General features: G+C 35.8%; 1 protein-coding gene across 3 annotated transcripts in view; it reads right to left on the reverse strand.

The window, feature by feature from the left end:
- SPATA16 (spermatogenesis associated 16) overlaps positions 1-24,313 on the reverse strand; it is a 295,979-nt gene that overhangs the window by 169,597 nt on the left and 102,069 nt on the right. For all 3 annotated transcript variants that reach the window (XM_074298205.1, XM_074298207.1, XM_074298206.1), the window contains exon 3: positions 4,126-4,271. In XM_074298205.1, the coding sequence (XP_074154306.1) occupies positions 4,126-4,271 (146 nt within the window). The remainder of the gene's footprint in view (positions 1-4,125; positions 4,272-24,313) is intronic.

Consider the following 24,313-nt stretch of genomic DNA (forward strand, 5'->3'; position numbering starts at 1 on the left):
GACAATGTGTGTTAGTATCCATCCAATGAATAACAACAGCTTGTTCATGATAATATTAATGATCAAGATATATGACTGGGGAAAATGGTCATGGAGTGAGAGCAAAATAGTCCAAGACCTGCACTAGTTCTCTAAGAATGCTCTAAAACCACAAGAAGAACTCCAAATTTGGGGGTGAATAAGTAGGGTCATTTATGAAGAATTTATGGAAAGAAATAGACAAAAATCTCAAGGTATGAGTTGGGTAGCCACCAATACAGGGAGAGTGTTGTCTTGTCAGTGAGATTGTGGATTCATTGAACTATCACAAAATACTATTTATATTATAATAATGTTCCTCTGTACTGCTGAACATAGAACACATTGATGGAGTGTCTCAGAATGATTGTCTGCATGGTCAGGGAGACCTGGAGGACCATAGAGAGTGAAAGCTGGAAGGAACCTTAGAGATCTTTGAGTCTAATTCTCAATGTACAGATGAGGAAACAGAGACCTAGAGAGGTTGAATGGCTTGCTAAGAGTATACATCTATTTAGTGGCTGAGGCAGGATTTGACCCTAGGTCCCACACTTCATCTACTTTGCCACTTAGCTACCAGCTTGGACCATATTCCATCCAAATAACTTCTAACAGATGGGGAAGATAATTTTGTGTATCCTATGAGCAAAGAACCTATCTTAAGAGTTTCTTTAAAACTCAGGAGGAACCCTGCAGCCAAACATATTTGAACTCATGACTGTCTCCAGGAAGAGCAAATCATATCATTTGAGATATTCCTTAAAAGATCTGTGCCTTACTCCCGAGAAGAAATTCCACCAAAGCAAGATATCTTACATCTATTTTTTGTACAAGTAATACAACTGATGTCATGCTAACTTTTCAGCCCCGATCCAATGGCACCAACTTAAAAGTCCCTTCAAGATTTCTTTATGGCAGTGAAGGCACCTAGCTTGAGTTTTCCCTAGCTTGCTGGACCATCTAGGTGGCTTAGGGTTGTAAACTACTTATGGCGGTTGGCAGAGAGCCCACTTACATAATGGACCTTAATGTGGCAGATAATTATGTTTCCCTGAGGCTATTAGCAAAGCAGGTGTTAGGTTTTCATATTGATATAAGTTGTTGGTGATTGTTATTCAACAAAGAACTAAGAAAGGAGGCGGGACAATGAACCAGGGAGTAACTCATCAGGCAGTGTTTCAAGAATATATTCCTGTATTTTGCAGGAGGATATATTCTTGAGACAAAAGGGTCAGGGCAAACAGGAGCCAAAATTCCAGGTAAGGTGGAGAAATCTTAGCCAAAAAGGATGATGATATAAAAGGTGCTGTATGATAACAGGGGAATAATAAGTCAATTAATGATTTTCTTCTTTATCTGTTAAGTAGTTCATAGATAAAAAGTATCATGACACAGAAATCTGTCTCTATGTTTGTATGTTTGTCTCTGAGGGAAAGGGCCTGCCATATTTGTTTGGCAATTAAATCATTTAAACTTGGCTCCAGTTTACCTTTACATCCTTATTATAAGTTATTTCCCTTCATGGAAACTAACCACACTGGTCATCTTGATATTTCTCAATCAAAGCACTCCTTCTCTGGACCTTTACACAGATTAATTTTCCATCTTGAGATGTATTCCTCTTCACCTCAGGTCCTTCAATCCACTATGTATATTCAAGGTTTCTCAGCTCAAATGACACATTATTATTTTTATGTCTCTCTCCTCCTGCTCTTTACAACTGCTACTTTTCTCCCTCACTCCATTACACTTAACATGAGATATACATTTATATAACTATATAGAATATTTACATATATTACCCATAAATTATTTCTATGTAATCACATAAATACAATACATATTAACACATTTCAAACATAAACCATCTTTGCTAACATGTTTAAAACACAAACATACATGCTCATATATTTAAAATATATAAATATATTTCTATAGTCAAATAATAAACATATATAAAATATTACATTAATTATATTACTTAATATAAGTAATATATTATAAAATGAAAATATAGATTTGTTATATATTTATATGTAATATACAATAAAATATGCTTATATTACACACATATAAACATATGTGATCACATTAAAACACACGAACATTTATTTATGTATTATACATACACACATATATATCACATATATATGTAATATGTTGTCTCTCTGGATATAATGCAAGCTTCCTGAATTTATTTACTTCTTGTCTTTGTGTTCCCACTGTCTAGCACACCATTGGAGCTTAATAAATACTTGTGAAGTAATTTTTAAGTGTTGGTGTGTTTCGATGGAATAGGACACCACAGGATTTCAGTTGCCATGGAGGTGATGTTTCAGGGGAGAGTACTGATTCAAGGAGGAAACTTATCCAAAGATGGAAGTTTGGGAGGCAATTAATTCTTATAGATTCTTCACTTAAAGGGGGACTAAGGGATGGTAAAGTCTATGTCATGAATGGGTCCTTTTATTGGAGTTATCATTGTTTTGTAAAAGAAGAAGAGTAGGAGAAAGAGGGAGGGAAGGAGAGAGCAAGAGAGAGAGAGAGAGAGAGAGAAAGAGAGAGAGAGAGAGAGAGAGAGAGAGAGAGAGAGAAAGAGAGAGAGAGAGAGAAAGAGAGAGACAGAGAGACAGAGAGACAGAGAGAGACACACAGAGAGAGACAGAGAGAGAGAGAGAGAGAGAGAGAGAGAGAGAGAGAGAGAGAGAGAGAGAGAGAGAGGAGAGAAGGAGAGAGAGAGAGATTAAATTGTGATTTTGAGAACATTTTGGTCAGTACTGTGTATTTTGCCTATGTTCACGTAGGGATTATTTGAAGAAAAGGTGAATTTGTTGACCTCTGATGGAGTTAGGAGATATTCATAGACACTCATAACCTAAAAAAAGAGTGAACCAGATGAAGAGGGGTCTTCCCAAGAGCACCAAATGAAACCTAGAGATTAGAAAATTTAGTGCAAACTGACTGAACTATGAATATAAACATACACTAAGAACCAAACACAGATCCAAATAACAGTTGCCTGACTGAAGTTGAATTCAGTCTGTTTTTCAAGTTTAATGGTTCATAGTTTGACAAATAATATATTAATGATCTGAAACAACTGGGCTTTTTTCTCTGGTTCTCTCCCTTGCCCTCCCCATCTCTAGTTCCTACCTTCCCTGACTTCTTTCAAGTCCCAGCTAAAATCTCACTCTACAAGAAGCCTTTCCCAATTCTTCTTAAGCCAACTATTCTCCTTTTGGTGACTATTGACATTATAGGTTGTGTGTCCATGTGGGTTTGCATGTTGTCTCTCCCATTAAACTGAGAGCCCACTGAGAGCAGGGAATGTCTTCTGCCCCTCTTTGTATGTGCTTAGCATCGTGTAAGGCACAAATAAGGCCTTAACAAATATTTCTTGACTGACTGACTATAAAAGCACCACAAAAAGGATCTTCTACTTGAGGAAAATATCTTGGTGAGAAAAAGCCTATCAGAGAATGACTAAAAATAATAGTTAAATGAGTAAATTCTTTGGGAGAGGGAGAGATAATTTTTTGACAAAATTAGTAATCAGGTTGATAAAAAATTTATGTAGACCTAGTCATAGGAAAAGTAGATAGAAATTTGAGGGCTTTTAAAAGATTTATCTTTCTAAAAATTTCTTCCGCATCACAGTATCAATTTCTTCCTTCCAGGAAGTCCCTACTTTTTTTCTCAAAGGAAGTCTGCAATTAATATGCTTTGTAATTGGGTTCAGATATGTTATCTGGAAGGGATAATGTGTACATTATCTAACTCAGATAATATTAATGAGGAATTCAGCTAACACCCATTCTAACTCATCAATGAGAGCATTAATGCTGAGAGCAGTGCTTGGAGGGAATGGGAAACTGTGCTTAGTGGAGGAAATAGACAATGACTTGGAGGGAATCTGGTGGGTACCAAGTTGACAATCAGGACACAGAGTGGTAACAGAGATTGTCCAAAGAAAGAATGGAGGGAAAATGGAGATAAACTTTGACTGCCTTCCATCTTTTCCTAGAGGACCGCCTCACAACCTCCCTGGTCCATTTATCTATCTCTCATCTTTGCAGTAATGACTTTTAGATCCATGTTCTTTCTTACCTGTGAGCATGATTCAAAGCAAGGTCGGGTTTCCTCATCCGGAGATAACAGGTGACAAGCTTTGTCTCAATAAAACTAGCAACACTTGAAATATCTTCAGCAGATGCTTCAAAAGGTTTTCCCAGAGCTGCTCCTTTACTGCAAAGCTAAAAAAAATCAAAGAACCCTTTAATTTTCTATCATCATATCTTTAAAAATTTATATTTTGAAAATAGGCAAAAATATGCCTATTTCCCCCCTGAACAGGATGAGTATCCTAATATTTTGTCTGTGTAAAAATTGAATAAAATATTCACATTCACTTATATGATCATAATATATAGTACACGACACTCCTTATTGTCAAATGTTTCCTGTACAACATATTTTTAAGTGTCTTACAGATTTAAAAGCATCACCATTTACTAAAAATGCCAGTTTTTTTAAAAAGAAACACACAATAAGTAAGAAACTTATCAGAAAAATGGGAATAAATCATTTTTAAAGGCCAGCACTTTTATGGAAACTTAGCTGTGCAATGATCTAACATGCTATCAAGTTTGATTTAATACAAGAAGGGGTATTGGAAGTAAACTCATAGGAACCATTAACATGATCAGTGATTAATTTCAGCCTGAATCATATTCATGAGGAAGACATTGGCAGAAGAAAAAAAAAAGGTGAAACCTTATTAAAGTCAGCAAGCAGAGGCTGTGGTGTCAGAAAATTATTGCTGGGATATCTGGAATCATTAATAAAAATTCCAGGAAGTCCCATCTTTGCTAAATAGGATATGTACATTGAAGAGGAAGGAGATGATTCCACCTTCTGGGAAAAATCTGAGGCCTAAAAGCTGATTCTTCTCAATGAGTAAACACAGGAAGGTTAAAGATGTTCTACCAAACCTGGATCTCACCTCTTCTTTCACAGGTAATTTTCTGAAAGTCAGGATGATCAGGGAACAAGAATCCCAGTTTTTCCTCCTGGAACTTTTTAATTCCTGCCTATCACATTAGGTTCTTTTTGCCTATCACAAGCCATCAAAACTCATCAAAATTCATACATCTTTTTCCAGGTGAATCTATTTGAATTCAAGCTGGGAGCACAGTCTGTACTACCAAATCCACAAAAGAAAGCTTCATTTCAAATCCTTACACACCATATGCGGTGGACACTCCTGGTACTTCCATTCGTTAATTCTCAAGAATGTTTTGGCCTTCTAGTTGAATTGCTGTTCTTTGTTTTTTGTTTGTTTGTTTGTTTTTGAATGTCCGAATTTATTTTATTTAAAGAAACAGAATAAGACAAAAAACAGGAAAGGAATACAAAACAAATTGTAACACAACCAAAAGAAAACACTGTCATGTGCCCAGCAGAACATCAAGGTGGATTCAAAATATATAACAACAAATACCAGTTCAAGAAAGTATATATATATATATATATATATATATATATGAAATTATATTCTTGATTATCCATTTTTTCTTTACTTCCTTGTAAATTTTTCTTTTGTTCTCTGCTGTGCATCTTTTTAACTTTATTCTTTTCCCTCTCTTTCATTCTCCTACCCAAAGCAAGCTGTACTTAAAAAAGCATATATTAATATATACATATGTAGATATATACACACACATATCCCCACATATACATACATACATATCTTTCCTATTCCTGCTGACCCTTTAATTCTGCTCCTAATTTGCCTTGGTATTACTCTACCTCCCCCCACCCGTGGATCCCTCCTTGTTCCTTCACCCTTTGCTTCTCCATCCATCTGTCCCTCTCCCTTTATTTCTTTATAGATTTTGGAGTGTGCTATGCCTATTTAACTCTATTTAACCCATTTCAGATGTAAGTAGGTTTTTAAGAACTGAGAGCCCTTTTCCTCACTCTAATACCTCTGTGTCTATTCTTCCTCTATACTTCATTTGTATGATATAATTATTATTTTTCCTTTATTCTGCCCCAATCTTTATTTGAGCTGTTGTATGTTGATGTCACTCTTAAACATATGCTATATAAAAAACATATCCCATGTAAAAAAAACATAAACAATTTACCCATGCTCAGTACCTTGAAAATACACTTTCATTTTGGCTCTCATATGTTAAATTTTCTGTTAAGTTTGGGTTTGGTTGATAGAAAGTCCTGGAAATCTGCATGTTCATTGAATGTCCATCTTTTCTCACTCAATATTATAGATAATTTTGCTGGCTATGATATTGTTGGCTAGTTCTAGTTCTTTTGATTGTCAGTAGATATGATTCCAGGACCTGTGGTCTTTTATTCTGCCTGATGATAAGTCCTGAACAATTCTAATTGTTGTTCCAGAGTATTTGAATTGTTTTTTCTTGTTTCTTGAAGAATATTCTCTTTGATCTGGGAGTTTTGAAATTTGGCAACAATATTCCTATATGTTTTCCATAAAGGATTTCATTAAGGTGGTATTCGATAGTTTTTTTTTTTTAATTTCTATTTTCCCATCATGTTCTATAATTCCAGGACAATTTTCTAGGATTACTTCCTGCATTACTGTGTCAAGATTCTCTTTTTGGTCACAACTTTCTGGAAGTCCAATTTTTCTTATGTTTTCTCTTCTTGATATGTTTTCCAGTTCTGTCATTTGTCTTATAAGATGTTTCACATTCTGTTTTATTTTCTCATTCTTTATAATTTGTTTTATTTATTTCTGGATCTTTCATAACTTTACTCGTTTCCTCTTGCCCAATTCAAATTTTCAAAGAACTATTTTCATCTTTGAGGCTCTGTATCTTTTTTTCTAGATAGTTAATTTTTTTCATAATCTTGTTTTTCTTGGATGGTTTTCATTTTTAGTTATGTCTCTCAATGTTTCTCTTTTGACTTCTAAATTATTTTTTTAAGTTCTTCCATAAATTCTCTCTGGATGGGGTGCCATTTCCCATTATTCTTTGAGGTAAAAGCTTAATTTTTTTTTTTTTACTAAAGACTGATAATGAATCCCAGTCTTGTTTGTTTCCATAGTATGTTTCTATGGTGGGGTTCTTTTTTCTTTTTCCAGCTCTTTTTTTTTTAAATAAAAGATGTTAATGTAAGCATCTCTAATCTTGGGGTGGAGGGATGTGCCTCTGGCTTCACCTCAGCTCTCCCTTTTGACCAGGAACCCTAAATTCAGAGCTTCACTCTCCTGCAAGTGCCCACAGCCAGCAGTGCCTCTGCCCTGCTGCTTCTGCATTCATCAGTGCTAGTTCCTTCTTGCTCAAGACCTAGTCTGAGCAGTACAGCTGGGCCTGGTGTTCCCTGATTCAGTCTTTCCAGACTCAGACCCTGACTTGACAAACAGCTGTGGAGGTGAAAATCTCTGTGGTTTCTGCTGAGGCTTCAGCCACATCCAGCTCACCCCGAGGCTCCCCATTTGCTGCTTCTGCAGAGCTAATCTGGAGGTGTCTGCCCTTCAAACAAGTTAATCTCGGTCCAGTATTTCTTCAAATCTTCTCTGATTTTTCTTCAGGTCTTCTTGGATTACAGCTGAAGGACCTCAGTTCTGCCCAAATCTTGATTTTTCACCAGTCTATGTTTTACCCTGAGGAGCAAATTTGTTCTATTTTTGGAGGAAATCAGGAGAACTTGAAATTTACCAACCTACTCTACCATCTTCCCAGAATCCTCCTAGGTTGCTATTCTTAATAAATTTTAAAAAGTAAAAATCCCTTTATTTATTTATTCTGATTTATTCATGAAATTTAGGATTATAAGGTTTTATGGGCAGAGGATATTTTGTCCCTCCATTTTTTATAGATGAGGAAAATGGAATCAGAGACATTAATAAGTTCATAGATTCAAAGCTAGATGGAATTCAGCCTCCTTCACTTACAGATGAAGAACTGAGGCACAGAGAGATTACCAGACCTTCCTGCCATCACAGAGAAGGTATCTGAAGTGAAATTTAAAGCTGAGAATAGAGACTTCCCCTCCCATCACTTGCACTTTGCATAGTACCTGGTACCTAGAAAGTGCTTAATAAATGCTGCCTAATGACTAACTCACTTAAGTATAAGGGCACACACAGTTAATAAAGGACTGAATAATAAAGGATCTAAAACCTTTTGATTCCAAGTCCAGGGCTCATAGAGATGTGCCAGAGCTAGCTGAAATCAGTTTTGGAGATTTTATTGGTAAGTTTAGTGAGAGAATTTAAATCTTGTAAATCAGCAAATGTTGCAAATCAGGGCTTTGTTTATTGTTTTGTTAATTTTCCAGGCTCAAGGGAAATGATGGAGAAAATATTAATGATGAAGACTAAATTTAGAAATGTTTCATGCTTAGATTTTTTTTTGTTTGTGTCAAGTCCATTATTAAACACTTACCAGTTGTGCCCCTCTTTTCCCTGCCCCCCTCCAACAAATTTTACTGCCATATTTATAATCTCAATATCAGTTAGAAACATAGCTATAAGCCTTCAGAAGTAAGACAGTGCCTGCTTGGTGTTTGAGCTGCTAGTTTTACCAGTCAGTAAAAGGGGGTCTGTTGTGGAAAGGATACTAGTAGTTAAAATTTCCTTCAGGAGCTTTTCAAAAGAATGATCAGGAGTCAGTTTTTAACCATCCACATATGGTAAATGACTCATAAGTGTTTGCTAATTTAATTTTTATTAACTTATTTACTAAACTAAGAAACTTCTGATGAGAATCAAATAATTTCTTTACCCCCCCACCTCTCTTTCTCTGTCTCTTTCTCCCCATTTCTCTGTTTCTGTCTCTCTGTTTCTCACAATACACATTCTGATCTCCAAAATGGATATAAAGCAGCTTCAAAAATGTAACAATTTCTCACAATGAATAAAGACAATTAAAAAAATCAATGTAAAATTATTTAATAGGAGAAAAATAAATATTAAAATAAACATTAAGAGGCACATGAATTAGAAAACTTAAAATTTTTATTATAAATATTTTTTTAAAAAGCTCAATAGCACATTTAAAATGTCAAATTCTGGTGCTACAAAAGTATCTACATAAAATGTCCACTTTTCAGATAATTTCAATGCATACCTTTACACTATCAGAAGATTGTATGGCATTGTTTTGCTTATTTTTATTATGTATATTTTTAGCTTTGTTATGTCTTGAAAAAAGTAAATCATTGTTCTATTCTCCAAAAAAAGAGGTGCACAAGATGAGATTGTTATTATATCTAGGCAATGAATTTGGGTGAGTTTCTTTTTTTTAATTATAACTTTTTATTGACAGAATATATGCCTGGGTAATTTTTTATAACATTATCCCTTGCACTCAGTTCTGTTCCGACTTTTCCCTTTCCTCCTCCCACCCCTTCCCCTAGATGGCAAGCAATCTTATACATGCTACATGTGTTATAGTATATCCTAGATACAATATATATGTGCAGAACCGAATTTCTTGTTGCACAGGGAGAATTGGATTCGGAAGGTAAAAATAACATGGGAAGAAAGACAAAAGTACAAACAGTTTACACTCATTTCCCAGTGTTCCTTCTCTGGGTGTAGCTGATTCTGTCCATCACTGATCAATTGGATCTGAATTAGTTCTTCTCTTTGTTGAAGATATTTGGGTGAGTTTCTTCAAGGTTAATGTGAATAGGAAAACGTCTTTTTCATATTTTTAGGGTGACCACAGAAACCCCCCCTAAACTAAAACAACAATAAAAATGAAATTTCCTGTGTGGAATATAAACTCACTGAGTGCAGGGACTATTTTGGAATATTCTTTCTATTTCCAGTGTCCAGCTCTGTGCCTGGCATAGAAAAAAATGCTTGTTGAATTGAACTGAATTAAATTTACCAAGACAAACTTTTTCCATGAAATGCAACCAAGGAGGAGTTTATCACGGGAGTAATTATCTTAAAAAATGGGATGACATCAATCAGTCAATTCACAAGCATTTATCAAAGGCCTCTGTGCCAGGCAGTGTGCCACAAATCACTGACATATAGTCAACAACAAACAATCCCTGTCCTCAATAAGTATATATTGTATCAAGAAAGACAATCTGTATGTGTATATATACATATATATGTAAGTATATACTAAATGAAGAAATAGAAAGCTTTTTTCTTTTGCAAGGAAGAGGGAGAAAAAAAGGGATAAAATCTTAAGTTGTAGTTCTGCAAACAACAGAACTATTATCAAATATGTTGTGGGAATAGTGTCAAACTGCAACTGAGTAAAAACATTTCTGTTTGAAGACTGTGCTAATAATCTCCAGGTACATAGCCTTCAGATGGTCTAATTTAATACAGAAGCAGTACCTGGAGAAGCTAAAAGAGTGGGCCAGTTAACATGTCCACATGACCAAGGATCTAAAATAGCAGCTTTTGCAGAAAGAGCTAGAATGTTATTAATTTTTGTGTGAATTGTTGGACATGGACTCATGCTGTTAGTTAAAGGCAGAGCTGTCTGTGCATTAGATAGCAGGGATAACATTTATTCTGTTATGAGTGTCCAAGAGTCTGTGGCCCAGACAAAGGCTCACGTGAACATGAAACACAAGGATGCTTGTAGGTAGGAACAATATTTTTCTTAAAAAACAAAACAAAATGCAAAAAATTGGAAATTGAGGGGGGTAACAATCGATTAGGGAATGGCTGAATAAATTGCAGGATATGAATGTAATGGAATACTATTATGCTACAAGAAATGACAAGCAGATGGATTAAAAATAAAACTCCTGGAAAGACACGCGAGAAAACAAAACAAAAAGAATCTAATAATTTGAATGGGTCAAAACATATGGATACCTACTGGATTGAGACAATGAGTTTATTTCCATTTAACACAAAATCAGTCAGTCAACAAACATTTATCAAACCCCTACTGTATGCTAATCCTTGTGCTACAGTGGCACACTGGCAAAAGCCAGCCTCTGCCTATAAGGAGTTTACATAATGGGGGAGACAACATGCAAACAAATATATACAAAGCAAGTGATAGGCAGGATAAATAGAAAAAATAGGGTAGGCAGTGGAATTAAGAGGGTCTGAGAAGGCTTCTTGTAAAAGGCAGGATTTTTGTTGGGACTTATAGGAAGCAAGGAAATCAGGAATCAGATTTGAGGAGGGAGAACTTTCCAGGACAGCCAAAGAAAGTGGCTCCGAGTTGATAGTCAATAATGAGGTCTATGTACATATTGCCAAAAGCAGGTGATGAGGTTTTTTCTTCCTCTTTGTTACAAGGGATGGGCCAAATCAGGGAAGTGATATAGTAGCAAATACAATAAGGGGAAAAAAAAACTTTAAAAAAGACAATATTGACAATGCAAAAAATGGCATTATGGCCGTGCATAGTGTTTCTACATGGCCTAGAGTGGAATGATTATTTCTGAGGCAAATTTAGGCTTGTTTTAAGGAAGATCTCAATAATTTAGAGTTGTTCAAAATATATTGGGTTTCCTTAGGCATTAGTGAAGTCCCTATCAGTGGAGATCCTCAAACAAAGGCTAGACAACTGCTTGAGGTAGATGTAAATGGGAAGAATAGTGATCACATATGAGTAGTATTAGAAGTATTTGGGGTCTCTTCCATCTCTGAGATGCTGTGATTGTGTAAGCTGACATACATCCTGATGGGTTTCTAGGGCGAAGGGCAGGCAAAAAACACTCCTATATAGGTAAGTGAATTCACTAACTACGCAAGGTTATGAAATGTTGGAGGATGTCTCCCCCCAAACAGCCTTGGGCTTGACTATAGTGATTCTTTCTGTCAATAACTCAACACAGGTTCAGCTGCTGCCTACATGTGCTGGAGATCATGAAGATGGGTAATCTGCAGAGAGAAGAGGACTTTTCTTTTTGCCTCATTTTTCAGGAAGGCACGAATTTTAGCTCATTCAAAATCCGTCTCAGTTTGCTTAAGTGTTAGCTGAAAAGAAGCCCTGTCTAGGATATAGCCGCATAAGTGTTAGCTGAAAAGAAACCCTATTTAGGATACAGCCCCATTTTATCTTCTGTAATATTGAGATGTGATTTGTTCTAATTCCTGGCCATTTTGCTTTGAGTGGCTGATTTTACTACATGGGATGTTAATAGAGCAGGAGTGTACAAAGCTTGAGGGAGGGCTTTCTTAACCCTTTCTTGTCTGTTTCATAAACTCCTTGAGTATTCTGATATAGCCTATGGATCCCTTGTTTGAATACTATTTTTAAAAGACTGCAAGAGATGCTAAATTTCAGGCAGAAGTTAGTGCAAAATAAAGAGGAAACCTCAAATTAAGACCTCCTGCACTAGAGGAAAGTCTCCAGGTGACTATCTAGGGATGATTTATAGGAGGTAATGGACAGGACCTGTGCATGGTGAGAAGGCATGGAGAGTCTTTTGACTTTGTCCATTGGAGGGACTACTCACGTGATTGACTGGATGGATGGATGAATGGATGGATGAATGAACATATTCATTAAATGTTTTTTATGTGCCAATCACTGGGTTGGGGACATGGATACAAAAACAAAAAGGGTGAGTGAAGTCATGGGGAACAGTTTGACATACCAACACTTTTTCTAGTGCCGATTTAAGGTTCCAGGGATGTATAGGGTGTATTAGAGGGATTCCTGAGGATATAAATGGCCAGGAGTTAAATAGAGAATGGATAGAGCCTGCCTGGACACAGAATGGGTTTAAGACCCACCAATCAGGACATCCCAGACCTTTTAGTTTTTTTTTTTTTTTTTGGGGGGGTGGTTCTTTATACTTTTCCAATAATTTACTCTACAAATGTTTAGCAAGTTCCAAGTGGTGTTGGTGAGCATTGTTTTATAATATGAGCCGAGATCCAGAATTGTTGCTATTTGGGCTTTGTCACCACTTATTTTCATTGTTTCCACTGAAATCTTAAAGGAGTTAGGTGGTACAGTAAGTAGAGTATGTACTTGGAGTCAAGAAAACTTTATTTCAAATTTTATTTCAGGTACTTATTAGTTGTCTAATTCTGGGAAGTTGTCTAACCTCTCAACCTCAGATTAATTTATAAAATTGTAGGGCTTAGGTTCAGTGAGCTCAGCTTCTAGCCTACATCAAGGACCATTTACTTTAACTCTAAATAGTATTTTTGGGAGTGTCTAGTTCTATAAGCTTAACAGGTCAACAAGTATTTATTAAGCTTTCAGACTGTGTGCCAAGAACTGTGCTACATGCGAAGATATAAAATATCCCCTTGGTAGTTTGACTGGTATGGCATTCAGTCTACAATTTAATTTAGGTAGGATTTTTGGTATTTTAGCAAGGCCCAACTATGAGCACTGACTAACTCTTAAAATATTTGAGTCATGTGAAGCCAGGTACCTATATTATATTTTGGGACATGGATTTATCCTTCCTATGGACTCAATTGATGAGAAATTGATAAGCATCTCCCTAACATAATTAACTTCTTTTGTCCCTCTTCCCCTGCACCCAGAACATTAGAAATGGCAAAACAATAGCAATTCACATTTATATTATGGTTTCTAGTTTACAAAGTAATTTTTTTCACAACTATGTCACGTAGGAAGGTAATATATTATCACTATTTTATAGAGAAGGCAAAAGAAATCTGAAGAGGTTAATGCTTTGCTCAAAGCATTAATGTTATTCTAGTAAATAACATTGCTGGGGCTTGAATACACGTTTGTTCACTCTGAATCCACTTTGAATCCACTTCTCCTTCTTCCCTCCTTCCCTTTTTCCCTCCCTCCCTTCTTAGTTTTCTCCCTCCTTCTCTCTCTTCTTCTCCCTCCCCACTCTCTGTCTCTCTGTCTCTGTCTCTGTTCTTTCCTCTTTCCCTTCTTTTCCCCTTCTTCCCCTTTTCTTTCATGGATGCTCCTCTCTTTTTAATTCCATCACTACCGTCTCATAATAACTCCCTCTTCTCCCATAGAAGCCTCCCTCATGATACCTAAATACAGTCAAGCAAAAACAAATTAACATATTCACGGAGCCTTAATTGTTCTCAGATGTTTTCTGGATAAAATAAATCAAAGCACAGCAGGGACGCAGAGTGGAAACAGTTGTACAATGAGGAACGTAGATGAGTCCCTGAGAAAAGTGATAAAGAAGAAGCCTTCAGAGAAGAGAACAAGTGAATCCCAGAAGCTATTTGATCATAATCATATCTAACCCAATCTTCCCATCTTACACAGAGAGAAACTGAGACACAGAGAGGTTAAGTAATGAATCTTTGGTTTTATGGATCCAGGGAATTCCCAGTGAGGAAGTTTCCTCTCTCAATGCACCTGATTTGCAATTTAGTGTCAGACACTTGCCTGAGTTGCAGAGTTTCAACTTCATTGAGTTCAATGACTTGTCCAAAGTGTCAGAAATGGCACCTAGATCCAGATATTCCTAAATATGGGGCCAATTTTCTATCCACTATGTCATGGTACCTCTCTGTCTTGCACAGAGCAAAAAATAACCATTGCTTATTGGATTCCATTAAATTGATTGAAATGCTACATAAATTAAAAAAACTCTGTGAGACAATTGGACATCCCTGTGGCCCTAAGCAAAATTAATGAGTTCTTCACATAAAAGTTTCTTCAAATGTAAAATAGGGATAATCATTTTTGATCTCTCCACTTCACACAGTTGTTTTAAAGAAATCACTTTGTAATTTGTAAACCACAATATAAATGTGAACGATTACAATTTGGAAATTTCTGGCATAGTCCCAAAGTGGGACACCCAGAGGGTGTAATTCAAAATAAAAACAAAGTGAAATGGATTGTATTGGAAGGCAGTGGGTTCTCCCTCAAGGAAAGCCTTCAAACAGAAGCTGGACAAACCTTTATCCAATATGGTGCACAGTGACAAGTCTGATATGTTGAGATCCCAATCAGCTCTGGGATTCTGTGCCCCTGATTTAATTAACAGTCTTTCTCCTTTATAATAGTTACCCCAAATATAAGCAACAACAAATGTTTATTGATGTGTCTGTGTTTGGGGAAAATAAAAGTATTTCTATTAGTACTAGGTGAAGTGGAGCCTAGAAGAAATCCCTTTTTTGGAGTTTAGTACATTATGAAGGGGATCTCTTTCTACCTGAGTCCACTTTCTTCAAGAGCTTGTGATAGAGAAGAACAAAACCAGACATAGAATGATATTTGGTCTAGACTAGAAAAGAACAAATTTCAAAGGGTTCAGAGGATGGAGATGTAGGATCCTGTGCTTTACAATTTTATAAGGTAAAAGAGCTCAAGAGAGAAAGGAAACCCTTATGAACTAATTTTTTTACATGACTTATTTTGTTTTTATATCACATACATCCCAATGGATCCCTTCCAGTACTAAGAATTCTCCATAACAAAGAACAAGAAAGAGAGGTGCTACAAAATCAAGTAACATTTGGAAAAAGTCCGACTTGCCATATAGTATTCTAGACTCACTTTCTTCCACATCTTCAAAACATGCCTTCCTTAATCTCTTCTCTGGGGTTATATTTTGTCATTGTAATTTCACAAAATTCAGTTTCCTTACATTCGTATTGTTGTGGTCATTATAGATATTATCTTCACTTTGTGCTTGTCCACGTAAGTCTATTCATGATCTCTCTGCTTTCATCATTTCTAACCACATAGTAATATTTTATTCCATCCACATACCATATTTGTTTGTCTAGCCATTTCACAATCAATGGAAATTTACCTTTCCCTCCAGAACTTTGTTAGAATAAAAACCATTGCTATCAGAATTTTGGTTCATATAGATTCCCTTTTTAAATTCTAAAGCTAATAAGAAAACAACTCCTATGACATGTATACATATAGTGTATTTAATTTATACTTTAACGTATTTAACATGTATTGGTCAACTTGCCATCTGGGGTGGGGGAGGAGGGGAAAAATTAGAGCAAAAGGTTTGGCAATTGTCAATGTTGTAAAATTACCTATGCATATATCTGGTAAATAAAAACTATTTTTAAAAAAGAAAGAAAATAGCTCCTATGAGGAAGGAAAAAGAGATGCCTAAAGAGATTGATGTGGTTGAAAACAGAACTCACTAAACAGTTTAGGGTTAAACAATATATAGATCAAAGATAAAGGCAACTAGGTGGCTCCACAGAGTGCCAGATCTGGAATCAGAAAAAATCAACTTCAGAAGTTCAAATCTCAGCTCAGACGGCTGTGTCACTTTGGGCAAGTTACTTAATCCTTTTTTCCTCAGTTTCCTTTTCTGTAAAATAAATTAGAGAAAGAATTGGCAAATAATCCAGGAAAACCTCAAATAGGGTCACAAAGAATCAGCCATGACTGAAAATGACTTAACAAAGATAGAAGCAATAAAAAAAAAAAAAAAGCAAAATCCAGGTGCTTTGACTCCAACCCATCGTGCTTTCTTTTATACCACACTGATAGGATCCTCTAAGTACCTGACATTGTTTGGTAGTTGATTCTTACTGAATCCCTCGAGTTGTATTGGTCCTAACACAAAACCTCTGCCTCTCTCTCTCTTGGGGGCAGAGTGTCAATTTGGACCATGTAGGAATTTTGGGATATAGGCTGGAGTAACCTCCAAGTCCCTTTGAGCTATGTACTGACTGAGCCACCTAAGAGCTCTGATCGCTAATTTGTGTGGTTTATGCTGTAATTAGAAAGTCCTGTCAGTTTCCCCTAGAAGACACTTTGGGGAGGCAATTATACTCAAGATCTTCTTTTGAAGAAATCCAGAGTAATAACAATGGAACCTGCTTTATTTTGGTTTTTTATTGCTGGATTAAAAAATTTCTAAGCCTAATTAAAATAATTCTATCTTCTAAATGAAGCAAGTAACTTTTAAATCTTTTTACTCCTACGCAACTCAGCGTCATCTCCTAAAGACACATCCATCATAATAAGCGCTTCTTGCCCAGTAATCATTTAACTGTAAGATGCTCAAATGTCTGCAAACAACTTTCCATCAGGGACCAATGCCTCTGATGTACACCCAGGCCTCTAAGGGAGTAAGTGCTTTGTTAGAGAGATCCAATCGCTCATATCAGGAGTAAGTAGGCCTTTGGCCTTAATAATAATAAAGGCTCTGTCTGACACACTTCGAGAAAGTGAAGAATAAATGGGTGATCTTCCATTGGCAATCTCAGTCAGGCTAAGAGTTTCAAGGACAGGAAAGGAATATAAATGATCAGTTTCATCTCATGGAAGAGGAACTCCCTGAAAACGAACTGCAGCCCTGTAATGAAAGACAACTTTAGGTTTTTAACATCCCGTTAAAATGGGTCAATAAACAAACTGAAGGAATAGATGGAATCAATATTTGTGGGAATCCTGGCTTATAGATCAAGTTTGGTGAAAGAAAGTACATTTTGGCCTGATTTTCTAATATATCACATTGTTTCTTGACTTTGGTGTCTCAGGAACAAATGCAATTTTAAATTAGAGCAAAAATGGATAAGAAAATGTAGATTTTGGTGCATTGTGACCACCAAGAAAGCTAATGTCATCTTAAATTGAATTATGAGAGGCAAAGCATCCAGGAATAAGAAGGCAATAGTGTCATTGTATTGTGCTCTGCTCATCTCACTCACACAGTGCTATGCTAAGCTCTGGGAACCATATTCTAGGAACAATATTGATAAGGTGGTCAATCACTGAAAAAATTAGGGATATCAGCTTATAGAAGACAAGAAACACAATGCCTGTCTCAAACTATCAGAAGGATCAGACTTGTGTTTGAGTCTAGGGTCCAAAAAAAGGAACAATTATGGAGAAGCTTGATTCAATTGAACCAATATTTATTAAGTTCTTACTGTGTGCTTCTACTAGGAGAAATGGTGGAGGGACTCAACTTCAACAATTTTTTTTATTGAAGCTTTTTATTTTCAAAACATATGCAAAGATACTTTTTCAACATTGATGCTTGCAAAACCTTGTGTTTCAATTTTCCCCCTTCCCTAGATGGCAACTAATTCAATATATGCTAAAAATAGTAAAAAATATATCAACGAATATTAAGTTCCTACTATTTATTAAGATGAGGTAAACTTATTATGCTGGATGTATCTTTTTGAGGTGACACTGAGTTGTGTGGGAGTCAAAGTATTCAAAGTTACTCAGTTCATTTAGAAGAGACAAAGGAACCTAAATACTCCTTTCCTTCAGGTTCTAATTCAGGTACATGTGTCTACGTGCATGTGTGTGTGCATATATGTACATTTATGAATGCATATGTGCATGTGTGTGTGAAATATAAAGGAATATAAGAGAGATAGCAGAAGATTATCAGAGACGCAAGAATTATGTCTTATGAAAAAGAGCATCCTAATAAACAGAGCTATCCTTAGAGTGTGTTCCCTAGGAACCTACTGGAAACTCAATTTTTTTTGAGGTCTTTAAGGAGAATGGATGACCACTGTTGGATGTATCCCATGAGGGTAGATTCCTTTTTTGTTATGTGTGGTTAAGTAGCTGCTGAGTCTCTTCCACTTCTGAAATCCTGTGATTTCATGATTTGGACAAAGGCATGTGCCAACAGAGGCTACATCCGGTATAGACACTATTCTACTACAAGGTAGCATACATCCATAAAGCCAACATCAGTCAAGTCTACACTCCAGCATACTGATCCCAGCAAGTCATTAAGAGTCAAAAGAGTATGCTATATTAAAGTCTCTAATAAACACTGCAAAAAGACTATACAATTTAATTAAATTCAACAAATATTATTAAGCAAATCTTAAAGCTCTATGTAAATGTAGCTTATTATTAAGCACTGATATGGGCTTATATTAGGGAATAAATGAGTTAGAGAAGCCACACCAAATATTCATAGGGACTTTTTGTATCCCACCCATGACAGAGCATTCTGGGCTTGTATTGGTCTGATCATCCACAGTTGGACACACTGTATACCAGTCTCTTAATATAAATACGGAATAGGCCTATTTACAGAATGACATAAAAAAGGGAATTTTGGACACAGACTCTCAGTGTTGACCATTTGAAGCTAATGTAATCTGTAAAGACTAAAATACTTCTTTCTTCTATAGTGGTACCTTTGTTTATATGCTTTCTTGCCAAAAAAGGACAAATTAACCTCAACAAATGTTTGTTAAATATCTGTTCTAGACAGTCCAATCCAACAAGCATCTATTAATTTATTGGTAACTTAATTCACTTTGTTAAGTACTTTATTAAGGACCACCACACACTGAGGTAGGAGGGAAAGACAAATCTTGAACCAGATTCTGCCCTCAGGATGCTTACATTGTACTTAGGGTGGGGATACAACATTGAACAGATTAAGACACAGTATAATTTGAATAGAGAGACAATACTAGCAACTAGGGAATCAGGAAGCATTGTCTGGCAGAAGTGTCACTAAAAAAAGGGGGCTCCCTAGCTATCTTGATGGTATGGAGAGAGCTTGAGAAGGATTCTGGAATGGCGGGTTATCTGTGTAAATGATCCCCAGCAATACTATGAACCTTAGGCTTCATTTTCCTCTTTACAATCGGAGGCCTCACAGGAATCATACTTGCTAATTCATTCCTAGACATTGTCCTTCATGATGTCCCTCACCTCTCTGCCAGAACATGGACAAGCATCCTGCAGGATGGGCAGGTATGAGTGCGTCTTTTTCTGGGGAACAAGTGTTTATAGAGTGTCTATCATGTACCAGATATAATGCTTAGCACTTTACAAATATCTTATTTGATCACTTGAAAAAATCGATAAGGCTACAAATCTATAATTTTGGTGCCTAAAGGGAAGGCAGAAATTTTAGGGGGGGGAATCAGAGAAGCAAAAACAAAGGAAAGCCTAATTTTGGAAAGGAAGCAAGTGCCCAGTTGGGTTCTTGGCATGGTTTTACATTACATAATGAAACAGACAGAGACTAGAAAAGAATCTGAATTTAGGAGAAAAACACATGATAAGAAGGGGCTAATTTCATTATTCCAGTCAGAAGGTAGAGTTATTCTTTGTGTGAACTGTACATCAATTTCAAGAACACTGCCTAATGAGAAATACAAATAAGGCTATTTCATGGCGGTGCAATTTGTCCTGGCAGAAAGTAAAGCCTCACAAACAGAATTTCAATAGTCATTTTGCTTCATAAATTAGAATTTTCATAAACAAATAGATGCATTATGGGAAACTACTTTGTCAGCTCATGTTCTCCATAAGCCTTCATAACCTAATCCCCTCCTACCTTTTCAGTTTCTTACACCTTATATCCCCTTAACATATAGCCTTCTATTCAATAACACCAGCTTCCTGGATGTTCCATGAACAAAAGACTCCATTTCTGCGCTCTGGACATTCTCTCTAGCTGTCCTTCATGCCTGGAACGCTCTCTCTCGTCTGTTCTGATTACTGACCTTCTTTACTGGACTTCTTAAAAATTCCACTAAAACCCCATCTTCTTTTTGTAGCTTTTCCTGATGTTTCTTAGTTCTGTTATTTCCTTTTGTTAATTATTTCCTATTTATCCTGTATATAGCTGGCTTTGTCTATATATGTATTTGACTATTGTTCTTCTCTCTCCCTAATGGACTGTAAGCTATTATAGTGGGGATTATCTTTTTGCTTGTTTTTGTATCCTCAGTATTTAGCATAGTTCTTGACACATAGTAGGCATTTTATCATTAAATGTTTACTGAATTTTTCTTAAAAACCAAGAATCATTGTATCTTGCCATTATGGCATTGATTACACGTTTGTTTAGTTAAAACTGGAAAGGATCTTAGAGATTTTCAAATCCAACTTTTTTATTTTATAGATAGGGAAACTGAGATCCAAAGAGTTTAATGACTATCCAAATTTACGCAAGTACTAAGTGGCAAAGCTGGCATTAGAAGCCAGGTTCTGTGTAGAAATCTAGTAGTCTTTCTCCTTACTGTATCTTGCTTTCAGATCAGGAAATGCCAAGTTCAGATCCTGGGCCTAATACTTGCTGACTGACTGATCCTAGGAAAAGGGGTTATACCTGTCTGTGCCTTAGTTTATCTGGAAGTCGGGCATGATACTCCAAGGTATCCGCCTTCACAAGGTTGTTGTTGCAAGGCTCAAATGAGATAACATATGTACATCATTTTGCCAGCTTTGAAGCACCACAAAAAGTGTCAATTGTGGTCATTATTTTTCACTTGAGGAACTCAAAGTATCATGAAATAGCTTTATGTACCCTGCTTTTGAAAAGCTGCCAAACAAAAGGATTTTATAGTTTACTGAAAGCTACAGACTAAAACAACAGCAGAAATAAGCAGCCACATAGAACCAATCATTGGCTTCCTCCTAATAGCCTCCTGGAGGTACCACTGGGAGCGAGGTGGTATATGTATTGTGATACCCAATGCAAAAATGAGGATACTCAAAATCGTGTGCCTTGCAAACATGTGAACCAGGTGTAATGCCATTTGTGTGTGTGTGTATGGGGGGGAAGCAGCTAGGTGATGAAGTATACAGAATTCCACGTATGGAGTCATCTTGAATTCAAATTTTACCTCAGGCACTTATTAGCTGCATAATCCTGAGCAAGTCACTTAACCCTGTTTTGCCTCAGTTTCCTCATCTGAAAAATGAGCTGGAGAAGGATATTTCAATATCCTTTCAATCCATTTCAATATCTCTGCAAGAAAACCCCAAATGAGATCACAAAGTGTCAAAAATGATTGAAAAACAGCTGAATAACATGTATGCATGTGTTAAATGTACATACCTATATATGTGTGTATGTGTTTTTCTTGTCTGTAAAATGAGGTGGGTGAGGGAAGTTAGATTTACTGACTCTTAAGATGTTTCTAGATCTATGATCTTATAAATATTATTGTCATATGAGAAATACTCCAAATCACTGCAAATAAAAGCAGTTTTGAGGTTCTACCTCATACTCATCAGATTGGCAAAGTGAAAAAGAGCAGAAATGACAATTGCTGGAGGGGCTTTGGCAGAAGTGTGGATGGGTCCAACCATTCTGGAAAGCAATTTTGAATTATATTCTAAAAGTTACTAAATGGTGTATCACTACTAAGTCTACATCACAAAGAGATTGAACAAAAAAGAATGGAGTACTATTTCCCTGTTAAAAAATGAGTACAAGAGATGATTTCAATGAAACATGAAAAGTATGGCATGAATTGATACAGGCTGAAGTGAGCTGAATCAGAACAGTATATTTTTATATCCATTTTATAAAAACAAACAATTTTGAGGACTTGTATGAACTGATGAAGAAAATGAGGAAAATCAGAACAACTTACAGAGTAAAAACATTGTCAAAACAGAGTTTGAAATCTGTAGGAACTCTAATAAGCATAATGACTCTCCCTGATTTCAGAGCACTAATGAAGTAATCTATCTACTGCCCAATAGGAAGGAATGATTCATGCTGCAGAATGATTGAGATCTCTCTCTCTCTGTCTCTGTGTCTCTCTCTGTCTCTGTCTCTCTGTCTCTCTGTTTCTCTCTCTCTGTCTGTCTCTCTCTGTCTGTCTCTCTCTCTCTCTCTCTCTCTCTCTCTCTCTCTCTCTCTCTCTCTCTCTGTCTCTGTCTCTCTCTCTCTCTCTTTCCTATGTGTTTATCTGTATACACACATATTGACACAATCAATGAATGAATGAATTTTTATTTTTAGTGTATTGTGCATATTTGTCATAGGTATATTTTTTCCTAACAAGATGGGAGGTAGAAGGGAGAGAAAACAGATTTCTGTCAATTAAAAAATAAAATTTAATTTTAACAAAGGTCACAAGAGTAGCATTTCTAAGAGGTAAGCAGTTGCTCAGTTTCTTGAGAAATGACATTATATGATGTCTGGTGGATCTCCCCAGAAGATTAGCTAAGCAGAAAACTTTAATATTAAACATGAATTCGGTTATTAGAAATTAGACCAAAAGGGCATATGATTCTTTTGTCATTTTTCATTTTAAAAATCCCCAAAAGTACCCAAATTTTACTTAGAAAAAATAAAAAGTTTGGTAAATTATTCATGCTATTCAGTTTCCCAATCAAATAATTTTATTTCTAACACAAATTATTTTTTTTTGTGATTTCCAGAATTATAAGCAACTGAATGATTTTTAAAGAAAAGTATTCTTCTTCCATGCCCCCTCTTTATATTTTTTACTCTCTTATAATAATATGATGTTTATTTCCTACATACAGAGAGACATCAGGTTTTTAAAAATTACAAAACCTTACAGAAATTGAAAGAATAAAATTAGGACTTTTGTGTTCTAGCTATGAAATAAAGTAAAATTAGTGATGCAAAAGTCCTGTTTCCAACATATTGACCCCATCCTCATCCAGGACACCATGAAGAAGTCCTATTTCAAAGAATCACAGGATTCGAGAGATGGAAAGGACCTCGCTTGATAGAATGTAAGTTCTTTGAGAGTGCACATTGTTGCATTTTTACTTTATATCACCAGGTTACTTATGCCTTCACTAAATATGGCACACACTTTTTCTAATAATTCCCAAGCCTAAAAGAAGCTTCAGAATCATTGAGCTAACTAGAAGTAAAATTCCTTCCAGCAAGAAGAATTCCCACAAAATAACAGGAAAGAGTAGAAAGAAAGTAAGAATTTTGATTAGTCCTGTTGCTTCTTTTAAAAATGTTTTATTTATATTTTTTGCTTTTTACATAACAGTAATTTTTCCAAGCATCCTTGCCACTCAAACATTCTCTTGTAAGAAACAGTAATAGTGACAACTCCCCACACTCTCCCCTAACAAAACAAAACAAAAACAGAAAAACCACAACCAACCAATTAAATGACTATGTTGGACAGTGTATCACTATTCTATATCCTCATTTAAAAAAATGGCACCACAGGTTTTCTTGCTTTTTAATGTTGTTTTTTTTGGTTTTTTTTTTTACATAGCTGTGGCTGGTGTGTGCATATTGTGCTTTAAAAAATTAATTTAATTTTTTTGGATTACATTTTAAATTCTGAACTGTCTATCCCCTCCTTCACCCTGAACTACAGGAAATTACTATTTCATACAAATTTATAAACATATATAAAACCATACATACTGAGTACTTCTATTTGTTAGTTCTTTCTTTGGAGGTAGATGGCCTTCCTTCATAAGTCCTTTACAGCTGATTTAAGTATTAATAATATTTAGAATAAGTCAGTTGTTCACAATTATTCTTCCAATGATATTGCCCATCTTTGATTATTTCATGTGGTTCTTTCCATGTTTTTTTTTAAATCAATTAACTCACCATTTCTTAAAGCACAGTAATATTCCAATATAATCATATGCTACGATTGTTTAGTTAT

Source organism: Sminthopsis crassicaudata, chromosome 3, assembly GCF_048593235.1.
Source record: "Sminthopsis crassicaudata isolate SCR6 chromosome 3, ASM4859323v1, whole genome shotgun sequence".
In the NCBI taxonomy this organism is placed as follows: domain Eukaryota; kingdom Metazoa; phylum Chordata; class Mammalia; order Dasyuromorphia; family Dasyuridae; genus Sminthopsis; species Sminthopsis crassicaudata.